Here is a 15850-nt window from a genome sequence, read left to right as displayed (position 1 = left end):
TAAAACTTAACCTTTGGAGACAGTTTTTTTTATTGGAACATTAGTCTTTTGTTGGAAGTTTTTTAAGTGCATTCTTGTACATTTGCATTTACTAGGTTTTAACTTTTAAGCTTGGAATTGTGTTTTTGAGGCTGAACGAATAGGTGAAGGGGCTCACAAGTGCTGCACACCCCTTTTGCCCCAATCAGACGTTCATGATACTGGACTTGAGACGTTCATGATACTGGACTCTAGTCTTTGTTAAAAGTGTCTTGAATATGAATTGATATCTAATCTAGTTTGTCACCTGCCAACCTGTTTATCAGTCTCGACACGAAATTTTTAGACCTGTTAGCAGAGCTGATCTCTGAGGCAGGGTTAGTATGCAAAGCAGGGCTAATGTTAAAGCGGTTACCAATACCAAAGGTACCAATGTAATTTTGGGAAGTAGAAGGAGATAGTCGGTGAGTCGGTGGGACTAGGGTTTCAGAAGCTATATAAACTGAAACCTAAAGAATATCTTATTCATTCTCCCACGAATCCCTTGTGTAACTTGTCATTCTGAACATAGTGAAAATTATCGCGCCATTATCGTTGTGGAGTATGTCTCACCAACCGAACCACATAAATCTCTTGTGTTCTGTGTAATTGTTTACTTTTCGATAACTTTTCTTGGTTTGTTTGATTCCGTCACAACAATCTTGGTCAAAAAAAGTTAAGCCAAGAAGCAAACTGGAAAAGAAAATGCGAAAGACTACTCGATAAAACACTAGAACTACGAAGTTCTTTTATTAGTTCATCGTTAACATAAACAAGTAACAAGCAAATGAGTTTGTTGTTAACTACAATTGAAGTATATCAACTAACAAATTGAATGCTAATAAAGAACCAATTCTTATTGCGGCCGTACTATATATATAATGTGTATTCAGTAATGTAAGTTGTAGTAGCTGATAATGTATCATGCCATTAAGAGATATTGATGTATGTCCTGTTAAATACTCAAGCAGTTGCAGAAGCCATAGCTCCTTCATGGAAGGTTGCAATGCCTAGAAGACTTTGAGGTAAAAGACTATCTTGTTCTTCTTCTTTTTCTTCTTCCTCTGTTTCCCAGAGGAAACTTGCATATGCCGCATGAACATGGCTGTGAAACACAAAAGTACGAGTAAAGTTTTCGACCATATAAAGTGAGAGTGATAGAGAGAGAACTACACAAGAATTCAAGAACATTGAGTGTACCTGTCTTGAGGAGACGCTTGAACTGAACGTTCGTAGTAGCTCGAAGCTAATTCATGGTCACGGTGGAGTTCCCATACCAACTTGGCATATTGTGACAAGATTTCACCGTCTTGAGGATCTGCTAGAATAGCACGAGCATAGTACTCCTCTGCTCCTCGGAGATCTCCCTTGGTCTTAAACATGTAAAAAGTATATTTAAGCAAGCAATGAACTAACATAAATCTCATTCCCATGACTTAGCTGATTCAAGATTACGAAGGACCAATTGGATGCATCACGATTAAGGCAGTTTCTCATATGTTGCAGAAAATCGCTCAATTATGTACACTTTATGTTGTTCAGAAAATGGATGTTTTAAAGCTTGCTTTGAGGCGTGAAACTCTTAACCGCCATGTAAGACCAAAAAATTAGTTTTTGTTCTAATATGAGAAGGCAAAGTCGTCTAAATCTAGATCGAAGTTCTCCGTAACATACGTAGCAAGATGACGTTTGGTTGCATAAAAATTTCAAATTCTTTCGATATAATCACTAAATAGTTACCACCCTATCATATAGTAGCTATACAAGATACTACTACTGCGGTGATCTCAGAAGATCGAAAGATGCCAAATTCGGTTACTTCCAATGAATCGAGATTTTTTTTGATGACCGAAAAGGCATGGATCTTATCCCATTTGTTGACCAATTTGAAGAAGAATAGTTAACATTTGAAGATAGCAACTGGTTCATCAATACGGTAACCATAGTCGCCATTACCCTAAAGAGTGAAGACCATTAACATGAAGATCTTGGTGATTTTCTCTGTGTTACTATCGATTTGAGATAACAATTCACTTCTTTGATGGATTTATAACAAGTCTACCCATTAGAAAATCGACTTAACTAATCAAAGTACTAAACAATTCATAGTCAATGAGGTTTTCTAGTTTCTATCCTATTGAATTATGTTACGAATGACACGACAAACTAAACGAAATGACTCAATCACATATAACTATTTGTAGTCATCTATCTTACGCAATAGTCCTCTAGTAGTATAATAAAAAAAATTGTGCATATCGATCACGAAGCTATGAAGACATTAAACATAGATGATATATCGAACATTTGTGCATATAAACGAGGTAGCAATAGGCGATATAAATGGTATATAGCTTAAAAATAGTCCAAACTATCAATCAATTCAATGAGAAAATTTATACCTTATAGAGAAATTGAGCATAATTCCTTAGAACCAAAGGACTACAAGGATTTTCCTCAACCATCTTCTTATAGTACTCTCCTGAATTCGCCTCGTCTTGGACGCCTTCTCCCAGCTTCATCGGATTAAAATCACCACCACCACCACCTCCACCACCAAAGTCCATTCCAAGTCCCCTTGCAAGAAACATTGGAGGACTCATTGGTTGACCATCTTCATCAACACCCAAATACTGAAAATTGTTCATTCTTTCATCTTCTTCAATCAAACCCATTTTGCTTTCCCCAAAACTAAATCCATCATTTCCAATTGCCATAATATTATCCCCAATTGTAATAGACCTTCCTAAACCTAAAACCCCATCTTTTTCATTAAACCCACTCTCTCTTTCTTCTTCTTCTTCTTCTTCTTCTTCATCTTCTTCAAACCCACTTATTGAATTAAAAATAGCAAAAGAAGGTACTGTTTGCAACATTGAACTACTAGATCTTCTTAAAGATCTTAAAGGTGGTAACTTTGAATTTTTAAATTCTTCAATATCATCACAAGATTTAACAACAAGCCCTTCTAGGTTTCCATCAGACTGAACTCTTCTAAAAACACCTCTACTACTAAAATCTTGATCTGAATCAGAAAACCCACTTATAGAATTAGATGAATTACAAGAAAATGAAGTGAAATTGAGATTTGAACCATGAGAAAATGAGATTTTCTTGGTGTGGTGATGATGATCAGAGTTTGGGTTTTTGATGTTTTCAAAATCTTTTTCTGAGTAAGAAGAAAGAAGGGATCCAAGAATTGGAGTTGATGAACTTCTAAGTAACATTTTGGAAGCTTTAATGGCTTAAATTAATCACCCCCTCTCTTTCTCTCTCTCTTTAGAAGTGAAAAAAAGTGAAGTGTTTTATAAGAACCACACACATTTATAGACCAATGATATCTTTGGTGGGGGCTGTTAAAAGAGTAAAAGTACCTAACCTTTTGTGCTTTTAGGTTGATTATAATTAATGAAAGTATGGGGACTTTATCTTCCAAAATTTGGAAAATTATTACTTGATTTCTTCCTTGTAGATTTTGGATGGAAGAAACATTCTAATGAGGTATATAAAAATTTCTTAATCCCTTATCAGATGTTTGAATATGTCATGTATAAAGAATCAACGGGTACTGATTAGAAGATCCCAGTGTTTATAAATCTTTAAAAAAATAGGTCGGGTTCGCATTACATGACCAAGATAGATGACTTTCTTTTGCATGCGTTGAGTGTTATGGGATGGTTGTGAAGCTTGTGATGTCCCAATTTGAGTTTTTTTTTTTTTTTTTGATGAGATATGTCCCAATTTGAGTTAAGTAGTAGTCTATGAGAGATTAAAAGGCTTTTGTTGGTTGTTGTTGTTAAGTAGATGAAAATGGTTTAAAAAAAAGTAGATAAAATGTCACATGTGACCTTTCTTGTTTTTGAAAGTCACATGTGATCATTCATGGAGGACTTGCTCCATGTACACATATGACAATCCGTGGATCTTCCCACGTGAGAGGTGTAAGAATAAAGATAGATTGACACCTACACATATTTCGCGTTAAATCGTCATTAGTACCGAGTTAGAGACCGAATCAATGCAAAATCATAATGTAGTTCGAATATATCAACGTGTAGTCGTGTAATCGTGTTGATTAAGCGGATCCTCAGGCTGATTCTCTGGCTAAATGGGCTCGGACTAATAATTGTAATAATAATTAGGAGTTTGTTCCCATTTTATTAGACATAGATGTTGTAATGATTGGTTTGTTTTCTAATCTAGCTTACTTGCAACAACAAAAATGTCGTCCACAAATTTTTAAGAGAAAAATGTCGAGTCACAGTTGCATTCATGTGGTGCAAAGTGCTACAACAGACATTTTTCCATGTCCAAAATGTCATATCAGAAGAATTAAAAATCAAGTGAAAGAGAAGTGTACACGTCAGCACCACATAACCATCCATGTCAGCAGAATCACCCTATCATATTTGAAAATCACATTACCCTATCTTCAAAACCAACCAACCAATCAGAGCTTTAAACTCACTCTCAGCCACTATTATATCAACCATTTAGCTTCCTCATTCATCCTCACATGTCATACTTGACAGTCTAAACCAAAGTAAAACCCTAAAAAGAAAGGGAAGTAAGAAAACAGGTATAGCTCCATGGCTTCTGTTGCAGCCACTTCGAAGGCTTTAACATCGGAAATTCTAGGGAACCGTCTCGGTTTCACCGGTTCAGCTAGGTCGACTCCATCTGCATCAAGTCCGGTTACATTCAAAACCGTTGCGCTTTTCGGTTTCGGTAAGAAACAAGCTGCACCACCACCCAAATCAAAGGCAGTAGCTGCACCAGCGAACGATGAGCTCGCCAAGTGGTACGGTGAGTACCGCTAAGTCGCTAACACCCGGCCCCGATACACAAACACACATATATATAGTACTTCGCTTTTGCTCTTCTAATCATGTGTGAACCGACGCTATTGTTTAGGCCCAGACAGGAGGATTTTCTTGCCAGATGGGCTTTTGGATCGATCAGAAGTTCCGGAGTACCTAAACGGAGAAGTTCCCGGAGAGTAAGACTTCACTGAATCTTTAAAAAAGACCTACATTGTGCTACTTTAATTTACTAATTCTCTCTACTATTTGTTCTTATAGTTATGGTTATGATCCTTTCGGCTTGGGAAAGAAACCAGAAGACTTCAGCAAGTAAGCAAAAAACAGATAATGTGAATGTTAATACTTCTAGATTATGTCAATGATTACTAAAACTAGGGTTTTTATGGGTTGGAGATACCAAGCATTTGAGCTAATTCATGCACGATGGGCCATGCTCGGTGCTGCTGGATTCATCATCCCTGAGGCCTTCAATAAATTCGGTGCTAACTGTGGCCCTGAAGCTGTTTGGTTCAAGGTACGGGTCTTGGCTAAAGAGAATATATAACCTTTGAAAAATTAATCATGAGGTTTTTTCTGTAAGTATTATAGAAGTTCATGTGATCGATGTCTTATACCTTTTTCGGCAGACAGGAGCTCTTCTTCTCGACGGAAACACTTTGAACTACTTCGGAAAGAACATCCCCATCAATCTTGTCCTTGCTGTTGTTGCTGAGGTTGTTCTTCTAGGTGGTGCTGAATACTACAGAATCACAAACGGCCTAGTAAGCAAATTGCTTCCTCATTAGTCGTAGCTGCTAATCAAGAATAAGACCAAGACCGAGAGTTAAATCATTTTCTTCATTTGTTTATGTAGGATTTCGAGGACAAACTTCACCCTGGTGGTCCATTTGATCCATTGGGCCTCGCTGATGATCCAGACCAAGCAGCATTGTTGAAAGTGAAAGAGATCAAGAACGGAAGACTTGCAATGTTTGCCATGCTTGGTTTCTTCATTCAAGCTTATGTTACAGGTGAAGGGCCCGTTGAGAACCTCTCGGCCCATCTTAGCGATCCTTTTGGTAACAACTTGCTCACTGTGATTTCTGGATCGGTTGAACGGGTTCCTACTCTATAACTTTTTTGTCTTCCACTCGGATCTCAATATAATGTAAATTTAGAGAGATGGTTTCAAGGCTTTCAATCACTTGAGCACTCAAAGTGACATTTCAATCACTTAGTCTGGTTATGAGTTACTATGTGAACTTGATTATCAGTAAAAAATATTACCTTTGTTTCTCAAAATCTCAACTTCAATTCAAGATTCAAGGGTGACGCAGTGCAGTCTAACTGAAATGGACAATCATTCATGAAAGACAGAAAAAGGAATCCGATATCATTCGAGATGGTGAAAACCTGAGATTTTGCATATTTTTATTGAGATATAAGCAAGGTTTTAAAATACGTTTCTATGCCTCAAGGCGGTTTGCTCTCACAAGGCGAGGCGGTGCCTCGAGGCGCGCCTCGATGCTTAAAATACGACAAAAAATTGCTAAAGACAATGACATCAATTATGTTAAAACATAGCAAAATAAGTTTTTCTACTTCACTACCATGGTATAAAGTTTGAAGTGTTGTGAAACAACTAAAAGATAAGAGTGAAAAGTTTATTACCATAGCATAACGAGTCCCCTTAGCCTAAAATACGTCAGTTTTTTTTTTCATGGACTACAATACGTACGCCTCGATGCGCCTCGAGACCGCCTCACCCGTTTTTTCAAACATTGGATATAAGACTACTTAACTTTATTTACAAAAGCATCCATGTCATAACAAAACAAGGCATGTTCGGTTAAAAACCAAAAACAAATACTCAATGAATCTAACTCTAACACATGTTACTATTTGGAAGAAGAAACTCGAGAAATAGTCAAGGGTCCGTTCAAGTTAGAACTTGGCTTTGCTTTTCTAAAACAAGTTTTTGGTTTTGAATCAGTTAGCTCTGGATTCGGCATTACTTGGTTGGTCTTGCTATTAGTGATCTCCTTAGACTCTTGTCTACTGTTTATGGAATTTCTAACTTTAACACAACCCGGATTCACTTTACCTTGAGGAGGCGTATTTTGTCCCAAACTGTTCTTTCTTAGAAGTGAAGTTCTTCTCTCTCTGGTTAACTGGTTAATTTGTCCAATCTTTCCGTCGTTATCTAAATCCAAAACAAGCAAGGGGAGAAACAATGTCAACATAGATATGGAATAAGAACACCCAAGCAACTAAAAGAACAGATTGATGTGTCATGAAATTAAGATGCAATCTTCGGTATCTATATCTCGGATTGCGTCTTTTAAGGGTTTTGTCCACTACATTTGCCATCAAGTATGGGGTTTTTTTCCTTTGTATTTGGATTACTGAAGTATACCAAAGAATAGTACCTGGACTAGATAAAACTGCACGAGGAGGTGGAATTGAACTAGCTCTAATGTTACATCTGTTATCCTCCTCTATTTGTTTATCGTTTTTCGGTTCCCCTGCATCAAGATGTTTCAATATAAAAAATATGACATACACCACTCTTAGCTCATAAATTGTAATGGCCAAACTCTAGATCAAAATGGAAGATACCTTTTGACGAAGGCATTGGTGGTGTAGCCAAGTTCGGGATATAGATCTTCGGGATCTTCGCGATTGATAGAGAGGGAGAATATTTGTGCTCCTTTCCTGTGAACAAGACAAAATATCTGACCACTGAGAATAATCTCCATTGTATATATAGTGAAAACTCACCAAAGTTAATCGGCTTGGATTTGTGGGGATTAGGAACCAGCCACGTCCAATCCCACGCGGATCCTATCCCCGTCTGCTTAGCTTACTAGATAAACATTTATAGATGGGCTATATTTGATGTTATAAATCAAAATTCAAAATGTTGGACTTTCATCCTTCAACCATTGAAAAAAACATCTATGTCCCACTAGTAGTCCAAGAAGTGATGGTTCTTCAATTCTACATGAATTGATCTAACTTGCTCTGTAAAGAGCACATAAATGAACTTGAGAGAAAACCCTAATAACAGGAAGTACACAAATTTGTAACATATATATAAATCCATCATTTGATAATTCTACTTATAACACTTAACTCTTATATTAACTAATGGAAATTAAGAGTTACCCAAATGATCAAATCTTCATAAAAGCAAATATCCCACTCTAAAACCCAAAATTTTCACAATGTAGAGTAATGAAAAACAAATACCTATGATACTTGGTGAAGGATGAGATTTCAGTGGGAGATATTCAAAACCCTTTGAAAAGATTGAAGAATTTTTCTCTTCTTGGACATCAAAATCATCATTATCTTCTTGTTCTTTCACTCTCACCTTTGGGTACACTTCAAATCCACCAAAAACACAAAAAATAACAAAACCCAAATCAGGAAAAACAGATTTCTATCCAAAGTTGGTATCTTGATAAATCAATAAGTTCAATACATATCAAGGAAAGCCAAAGAAAATGAACACTTTGTGAAAACTTACTTGTAATCAAGGATTTGAAGTGGAAAGAGATCCAAACCACAGAGAGAGACAGGTTAGAAAAAGGAGCCGCTAAAGTTTTTTTTTGAATGGACCTTTTAAGTTGGAAGACTTACCTCTTACCACTTGAGCCAAGGGTTGTTGGCAGGAGCCGCTAAAGTTATCCTGCCGAATTGCTATGGGTCGAGTGCTTACCTTATTTTTCTTTTCTTTTTGAGTTAATTGGAAGGGTAGTTATGACATTTCCATGAAAATAGGGGGCCATATTTGAATTTACAGAAATTTGGGGGCCATAAAGGAAGCTGGTCACAAAGTAAGGGGCTATATAGGAATTAACTCTTTCTTTTTTTGAGAAATCGACAACGATCTACGTTAGTCGGTACAAGACATTAATACATCACGAATATGTGATGAGTACGATAACTATCTAATTTAAATTATAATGAAAAAGGTTTATTATCATGACACCAAAAAGTGGTGGACGGGTCGAGTGCTTATTACCACCCAATATGATTGGTACCTACTTGGGGAGGTACCTGACATCTCCTTCACTTAGCCTAATATTTTGTTTCTTATTCTTTTGTCTCTTCTTCTCCTTTATCTTTGTTTCTTCTTCTCCTTCTCTGTCTTTTCTTTTTCTCCTTTTTCTTTCTATTATCATCATCACGCTGTGGTGGAAGCAACCTTATTTTCAAATTTAACATCATCGACATACAATGAGAAGTTAGAAAGAGAAAAAATCTTGTTTTAAGAAAAAAATAGTAAAACCATTATAAAAAGAACATTGCTTCACACCAAGTTCGATCCATGATGAAGAGATAAAGAGAGAGAAAACCTTAATTCAAAACAACTAAAACCACAAGGACTGGTTAACCTGAGACCTTCCCTAAGATTTTGTAGAGTCAAAGATATTCGGTGTCGAAGAAAGATGATTGAGGTCACCTATACCCACATTGGTAGGGATAACCCACAAAAACTCCATACTTATTGGTTGGGGCCAAGAAAAGGTGGGTCAAACCAGTCGAGTCGAACTGGACCCAACAAACTGCATTGTTTTAGGTCGAACCAAACAGAGATGAAATGCTAAACCAAATCTAAATGATCAAAGCGATAACTGGTTTGGCTTAAATTAACCGAAATGATCGCATATACTCCCTTTATTTCTTGTAAGTTTTGGGAATTCTTACGTATCGAGATTTTTACCTCTGGAGCAAAAACTCACACTATGATAGATAATGACTAAGTGAAGACAAGACCAAGCAAGAGTAAAATCCATAGTGTTCCATGATATTCTGTTGGATAAGGTGAATTGTTCATCTTTGTCAATGTTGAAGATTTTTAGCTGGATTTGTAAATCTATCGCCAAAAACAATATTATGTACTCATCAAACTTGAGTTTCAACATAAAAAACACAGACAATATCGACAATGGTTAAGATCCGTAAGACCAAGAATGTAATATATAAATTAGTCAAATTTCGTAAATCAATGTCTATAGTGAGTATACAATACTCTACCATGTAATTGGTCATAAGTTAAATTAAACGTCTTTAATGAGAATCCAGAAGTAAGTTTTAACCCATACAATAAGGCCTAATTACCTCATCTAGGGTTTCTATTTCCTACCCTTTATCCCTCGACCTCTCTCTCTCTATTCTTCTTGGGAAAAGAACAGGAGGAAGAAGAAGAAATGGCATCTGAAAGCAGAAACAACGAAGGAATCTTATCTAGGGTTTCAAGCAGCGTATCTCAATCACCAGTTGTTTACCAAGGCAAAAGAGTGGCTTCTGATGCAGTTCATGTCGGCAAAAGACTCATGAAAAGTACCGGAAAAGCAGCTTGGATCGTCGGAACTACATTCTTGATTCTCATCGTTCCTCTCATTATCGAGATGGATCGAGAACAACAAATGAACGAACTTGAATTGCAACAAGCTAGCTTACTTGGAACCCCACCCGTTGCTCCTCACACCAAGTAAAATTGATTGAATTCATCGTCTTAATCAGGTCAGAGAAAGAACTGTTTTTCATTCCTCTCTCTCTAGGGTTTTGCTTATTGAGATTAGGGTTCTACGGAATTTGGGGATTTTGTTGATATAATACATATTATCATGAATTATTATGGGTTAATTAAACTATTTTGAAGTTCATGCTTATTTCTTGATGAAATTATTTTATGCTGAATTAGTAATAAAGTTCTTAATTTGTAAGGCCATGTTTGGCACGTGGCAAACGAATGCGATTACTAAGAGTAGAAATCCCAAATGTGATTATTTAAGTGACGATTCGAAAGGAAAGGGAATCACAAACCCACCTACCCCTAGGTTAGGGATTCCCCCTTCGAAAATGTGATTCGTGATGCATTCCCCGAGCACTAAACACCATCATAGAATGTGCGCCGTCGGACATGGCGTAATTGTATTCAAGTTGCATTAGAATAAGAGTTGAAGGATATATAACGGATAAAGAAGTAAGCATGAGTAGTGAAAGATAAGTTAAACACTTGAATTGTGCTTAAAACCCTCAATTTCATAATCTAAGAGCCAATGTAGATTCAAATTTGCTTAGAGTTCAGTTTCGATTCAAACCCACACTCTAAATGGAAGGCGAGGCTTTGAATAATCCAAGTCGTAATTCATTGTCTGCACAGTCACAGACTGTCACGTACTAACAATGTCATCATTTAAGAAGGTATGTTTGGATTAACGAATCATCTCCTCAAGGGGCGTAAGAGAATAGTCCCACATAGACTAAATTGAAGTCGTCTAAGTAAGTTCTAGCTAAGTAGATTGGGTGTTCTGGACTCGTTGCTCAGTGGCCTATCGGGTTGAGTTTGATACCCGCAAACTTAATACTTGTTTGAGACAATTGATATTGTGATTTGTCCCACATTATCGTGATTGACTGTCGGCACTTAACTCTATAATACCCTTCAAGGAACGCTGTAGTGATCACGGGACTGTAAAACCTCAATTCTGTATCTTATGGCAAGTTCACATCGCGGGTAAATTTTATTACCTTGAAACTTTAGCAGAAGTTCTGTCAAGTCACAATAAGTTTTTAGCTAGTTTTGCTTAGATGTTAAGTCGTGTTATTTCCATTATGGGACATATTCTTCCTGCTTTTGATTCCTTTTCTCCTGGTGCCATCGGACAATGTTATTCATAATTTTATTGGTTGGTTCCGGTAATCCTTAAGGAAAGCAGAACCTTGGGAAACAGCTTCAATTTCTTCTAGCCTTCTTTAGAAGCTTGCTCTCATTTGTATATTTAGCTTCTAACCTAAACTAAGTCCAGGATTAGCTTTTTGCTGATTGCCAGTATTTTGAGCATTGCTTATATCGTTCTGCCAGACTCTTTTCCTTGTTAATATGTGCATATAACTCTATTTCATAAGAATGATAAAGAGGGAAGAAATGGGGAGGACCATGGTTAGGTTTAGGTACCCATGGTTATGAGTAAATAGCTCTGGGCATGGCTGTCTTGGGTTTCATGGTTTAGTGTGGATTCTAGTTCATGGTCTCTGTCGGCTATGTGATTCATCCGAGGAGAGATTGGGCCTCAAGTAGTAGCGAACGATCTTAGCAATACACAAATGTATAGTTCCCCGCGAATTTCCCTGACCTCTTCTCATCAATGGACTCCTGACGATACGAAATGTGTGCTGCGTTAGATAAATTTTACCCTATATCTATTTTTGAGATAGAAACTCCTTGGACATGTAGAAAAGAAATGGCATCCCCACTCCCACCAAGACTTAACTTTTACCAAAAGTTCATGGGTAAAATCCGTTTATGGTATCCCACTCCGACCACGACCGACCACTGTGTAACTTTTATCAATAGTAAGCCATGAAGGGAACATATTTTCCATCATTAAACATAGGTTCAATAAAAAAAGACTAATTTGAAAACAAAAGAATCAATTGGGAACATAATAATCCTTATTGCAAGAGAGATGGAAAATCCTCACCCTCTCTCTTAATATGGCTTGACGTGCTGGATTGGTTGCTCATGAAATATCCTATATCAGTCTATTCATTGAAATTTGGGGTAGCTTAAATGATACTCCATATTGTATAGGTACAACCAAAAGTAGTACCACTAAATTTGGTTTTGATTCCAAATTAATATGGCAGGTGAAAAGAAAATAGTTAAAACCAACATAAGTGGAAAAAATATTTCAACAAAAAAAAAACATAAGTGGAAAAAAAGTTCAAAAAAGAAACATAAGTGGGAAAAAGGTGGAGATCAGATACACAAGTCAAATAAAAATGATACGTCAAACGCCATTTGATGCATCATGACACTACCATACACACTGGTGGACTTTGGGGATCCTGTAACCTAGAATATGTTATTATTTGTACTTTTAATAGCACAAACTCGGGTAATTTCTACTATAATTCAGATTTAAGAGAAATTGGTGTGTGTGTCCAATCACTCCTTTAAGACAAGGATGGGTGAGCCTTTAGAAAGAGCGATGATGCTATTCCCGGCCAAGTACCTTGGCCGGTGCAGATCTAGTGAGAGAAAGTGTTAGGCTTTCTCTCACTAGATCTTGCCCGTCTTTCTCCGGTCGAGGTTCGGGTGAGATATTGGTCGGGCATAGGATCATTAATCCTTTAGAAATGGTAGTGAAAGAAGCAAAATATGCAACTTTGAGCAATATTTGTGTATTGAAAAAGAAATTGACAAAAAAGTTTAAAATGGAGAATAAAAAGCCAGACTTGCTCTCTCTCTCTCTCTCTCTCTCTCTCTCTCTCTCTCTCTCTCTCTCTCTCTCTCAAACAAACATACATTCTTGTTACATCCTAATGGTTTCTCTTCCCATTTTTGCACCAAAGGGAGCCTATCTCAGTCCTTCTCTAGCTTTCTTTCTCTTCTAAGTCAAAGAACCATTCTCCTCTCTATCAGTATTCTGCACCACAATTTAATAACATGAGTGAGTAAGAAGAGAGAAGAAAAACAATAATCTTAAAAGCCCATCTTAATCTTATTCACTAATTTTTTCAAATAATCAATACTTACTATCATCATGTTTCTTCACCAAAGATCTAATGAACATCAAACAAATAACTACCAAACCAACTCCTACTATCCCTCCCACCACTATTGCTATTGTCTTCTCTGTATTTTGTGATGCCCCAACTGTCAATCAAAAACAAAATCGCCCCATATTTAGATTTAAAAGAGATTCAGAGCGTAACATCCTAAGTCTCAGCAGTTGCTGATATTGTCCCCCTCTTTATCCACCTCACACAGTTACGAGGTTTTGTTCTTAGGCGAAGACACCATGAGTCCACCCAAAAAATCTCGATACTTACTAAGCTTGAACGTACACCTATAGCTCAGTCTCCGGACACTCTCGCGAGCGATGTGGGACTATTACAGAGAGAGACTCATCACTCCGCTCAAAAAAACTAATGTCTAGAGAGAGAGAAAGAGATTCATCAAAAACAGAGTTAAAACCAGAACTAAACTAAACCAAAACCCAAAATCTAAAATTTTGAACTCAAAATTACCTGAAGAAGATTTTGTTGAAACTTCACTAGGAGAATAAGAATAATAACTCAAATAACATTTATTCAAATAAATTTGACCATTTATAGAATTCCCACATTCAACTTGAGCTTTTTGAACTACTTCTCTCACACATTCCACACAATCTTCCATACTCAAATCTCCTTCACACTGAGCCATTCCATTAACAGATTCATAACTTGTAAAATAAAACCCATTTCCACTCAAAATCCCACTCTCAATTTTTGATAGAACAGTATCTCTAATCATCTCAAATCCACTCTTTTCAGATTTTGAATTCCCACAAACTTTATAAATCATTTGAACTCCTGAAATCTGAGAAAACCCATAAATTTGATATAACATATAACATCCATATAATTGAATTCTCATAGCTATTGTTTTCCCACATAGTCTATCTGAAATTTCTTGAATTTTTCTCACACAGTTATAACAATCTGTGTTAGTTAAATCTCCTCTACATTGATATAAACCAGTAAAAGAAATTTGTCCTCCTCCTCCTTCACCTGTATTTGTTTGATAAAAACTTGATCTTGAAGATTGGGTAATCAATGAGTCAAACAGAGATTTTAGGGTTTGTGAATAAACCCCATTTTGATCTGGAAATGTTTGGTTTGAACAACCTTTGTAAACTAAAGTAGTGTAATCTGGTTCAGATATGGAAGAAGGTAATAAACCAAATGTAGTTATAAAAAGTAGAGTTAGGGAGAGAAAGTTGATGGGTTTTATGAAGAAAAAACCCATTTCCAGAGTATGAAGTTTTCTTCACTAATCTTCTTTTTTATGATTCAAATGTTCATGAGTGGTTTAATTTGAAGAGATGGGTAATGATTCAAAAGCTCAAAATGATGGTAAAGATTAATGGGTAGGGTTTAATTTTTTGAATTTTGATTCTCAAAACATTTTACTGTGATTTTTCAAGACTAGCACTCTCACTCTCTGTTTACTTCCTCATGTGAAAGAGAACAGAGAGATGTAAAATACTGATTTTACCTGCACAGGCAGAAGAGATGATGAATTTTTACTGTCAAGTACTTTATTCCAGCTGGCTAAAAATTAGCCACGTGGTTATCTACTTGGCAGAAATGCATGGTTGGACAATTGCACTTGCTGATATTGCAAACTGAACCAGAGATTAAACTGAACCAGAGATTAAACTGAACCAGAACTGCTCCTTTTCAGTTCATTCTTTCAGTGCCGTAGTAAAAGTGTAAAACCATTTTGTCCAATTTAACCATTTTGGTATGAAACTGGTTTAATCTCATTTTGGCCCTTAAAAATGACCAACTCAAATGACCCCTAAAGATGACCAACTTAAAAAATGACCCCTAAAGACTTGCCAACAGATCGCCGACCCTTCATCTTCTGACGAGTCACTCTCTTTCTCTCCTTTTTTTGTTCTTCCTCGTCTCTCACCCTTCCCCTCTCTCTTCGCCCGAAGAAGAGTGGATTTCTCTCCCTTCACGGCCCGACGAAGAACAGGTTTCTTGCACCCTTTTTCTTTTTCTTTCTTCTTCGTCTCTCTCCTTTTGTTTCTTACCATCCCTTCTCTTGCTCTCTTAGCAAGGGAAAAGGGTGAGGGTTTCTTGTACCCTTAGAGCATCTCCAATGCAACACTCAAACTCTAAAACTTAGAGCGCCACAAGGGATATTTTAGAGTTTCTCTGTCAAGATTTATAATAGAGATCCCTGATAGAACACTCTATATTTAGAGTGTCCTTTTGAGTTTCTCTAAGTGCCACATAAACGAATCGACTAATTTTATGGTTAAAATAAGGGTTATTTCCCTAATGGCCCCAAACTTTGTGACCAGCTTCCCGCCTGACCCCCTACTTTATGAGAAATACCCATATGGCCCCCCTTCCGTTATAACACCGTCACTCTCTCTCCTCCATCATGTTTTCTCTCTCTGCCAACTCACGCCACATCATCTGTTACGCCACCTCATCACCTTCCCCGA

The 15850-nt window shown here is 36.9% G+C and overlaps 4 protein-coding genes across 5 annotated transcripts; 1 reads left to right on the top strand and 3 right to left on the bottom strand.

Annotated features, from left to right (window-relative positions):
• Positions 1-743: 743 nt before the first annotated feature.
• On the bottom strand, positions 744-3542 carry LOC147555349 (uncharacterized). The gene is made up of 3 exons (XM_086662859.1): positions 2421-3542; positions 1219-1391; positions 744-1123 (listed from the first exon to the last, which is right to left on the bottom strand). Exons 1-3 carry the CDS (start codon positions 3243-3245, stop codon positions 982-984), a joined length of 1140 nt encoding a protein of 379 aa, XP_086518985.1. The 5' UTR covers positions 3246-3542; the 3' UTR covers positions 744-981.
• Positions 3543-4452: 910 nt separating this feature from the next.
• LOC147555348 (chlorophyll a-b binding protein CP26, chloroplastic-like) lies at positions 4453-6122 on the top strand. Its single transcript, XM_086662860.1, has 6 exons — positions 4453-4824; positions 4933-5017; positions 5100-5150; positions 5235-5355; positions 5468-5602; positions 5695-6122. The coding sequence occupies exons 1-6, from the start codon at positions 4608-4610 to the stop codon at positions 5953-5955; spliced, it is 870 nt and encodes a 289-aa protein (XP_086518986.1). The 5' UTR covers positions 4453-4607; the 3' UTR covers positions 5956-6122.
• LOC147555347 (uncharacterized) lies at positions 5682-8403 on the bottom strand. Its single transcript, XM_086662861.1, has 6 exons — positions 8353-8403; positions 8073-8207; positions 7440-7535; positions 7250-7345; positions 6925-7023; positions 5682-6167 (listed from the first exon to the last, which is right to left on the bottom strand). Coding segments are annotated over exons 1-6 (459 nt in total). The 5' UTR covers positions 8354-8403; the 3' UTR covers positions 5682-6135.
• A 4603-nt stretch (positions 8404-13006) lies between these two features.
• LOC147555346 (plasmodesmata-located protein 3-like) lies at positions 13007-14893 on the bottom strand. 2 transcript variants are annotated; one of them, XM_086662858.1, is made up of 3 exons: positions 13872-14893; positions 13378-13497; positions 13007-13267 (listed from the first exon to the last, which is right to left on the bottom strand). In XM_086662858.1, exons 1-3 carry the CDS (start codon positions 14632-14634, stop codon positions 13260-13262), a joined length of 891 nt encoding a protein of 296 aa, XP_086518984.1. In that variant the 5' UTR covers positions 14635-14893; the 3' UTR covers positions 13007-13259. The 2 variants fall into 2 exon arrangements, with proteins under 2 accessions (XP_086518984.1, XP_086518983.1); XM_086662857.1 differs by lacking the exon at positions 13007-13267 and having other exon boundaries at positions 13310-13497; positions 13872-14702.
• Positions 14894-15850: the final 957 nt, after the last annotated feature.

Source organism: Eschscholzia californica, unplaced genomic scaffold (assembly GCF_041429995.1).
Source record: "Eschscholzia californica isolate CP2 unplaced genomic scaffold, dmEscCali1.0.p SCAF_2, whole genome shotgun sequence".
NCBI lineage: Eukaryota > Viridiplantae > Streptophyta > Magnoliopsida > Ranunculales > Papaveraceae > Eschscholzia > Eschscholzia californica.
Note: the sequence above shows the minus strand (reverse complement) of the source record. Positions and strands in the feature narration are given on the sequence as shown.

What these genes read in the sequence shown, in the direction of transcription:
- LOC147555349 (XM_086662859.1), bottom strand. Translation starts at nt 3,245, where the DNA reads ATGTTACTTAGAAGTTCATCAACTCCAATTCTTGGATCCCTTCTTTCT. An exon ending in ATGCTCAATTTCTCTATAAG is followed by an intron (nt 1,392 to 2,420) that starts GTATAAATTTTC and finishes TACATGTTTAAG; the next exon opens with ACCAAGGGAGATCTCCGAGG. An exon ending in CAAGCGTCTCCTCAAGACAG is followed by an intron (nt 1,124 to 1,218) that starts GTACACTCAATG and finishes TGTGTTTCACAG; the next exon opens with CCATGTTCATGCGGCATATG.
- LOC147555348 (XM_086662860.1), top strand. Translation starts at nt 4,608, where the DNA reads ATGGCTTCTGTTGCAGCCACTTCGAAGGCTTTAACATCGGAAATTCTA. An exon ending in CTGAAGCTGTTTGGTTCAAG is followed by an intron (nt 5,356 to 5,467) that starts GTACGGGTCTTG and finishes CTTTTTCGGCAG; the next exon opens with ACAGGAGCTCTTCTTCTCGA. An exon ending in ACAGAATCACAAACGGCCTA is followed by an intron (nt 5,603 to 5,694) that starts GTAAGCAAATTG and finishes TTGTTTATGTAG; the next exon opens with GATTTCGAGGACAAACTTCA.
- LOC147555347 (XM_086662861.1), bottom strand. An exon ending in ACCAATGCCTTCGTCAAAAG is followed by an intron (nt 7,346 to 7,439) that starts GTATCTTCCATT and finishes ATCTTGATGCAG; the next exon opens with GGGAACCGAAAAACGATAAA. An exon ending in ACAAAATACGCCTCCTCAAG is followed by an intron (nt 6,168 to 6,924) that starts GTAAAGTGAATC and finishes TGTCCATTTCAG; the next exon opens with TTAGACTGCACTGCGTCACC.
- LOC147555346 (XM_086662857.1), bottom strand. Translation starts at nt 14,634, where the DNA reads ATGGGTTTTTTCTTCATAAAACCCATCAACTTTCTCTCCCTAACTCTA. An exon ending in TTCAACAAAATCTTCTTCAG is followed by an intron (nt 13,498 to 13,871) that starts GTAATTTTGAGT and finishes TTTGATTGACAG; the next exon opens with TTGGGGCATCACAAAATACA.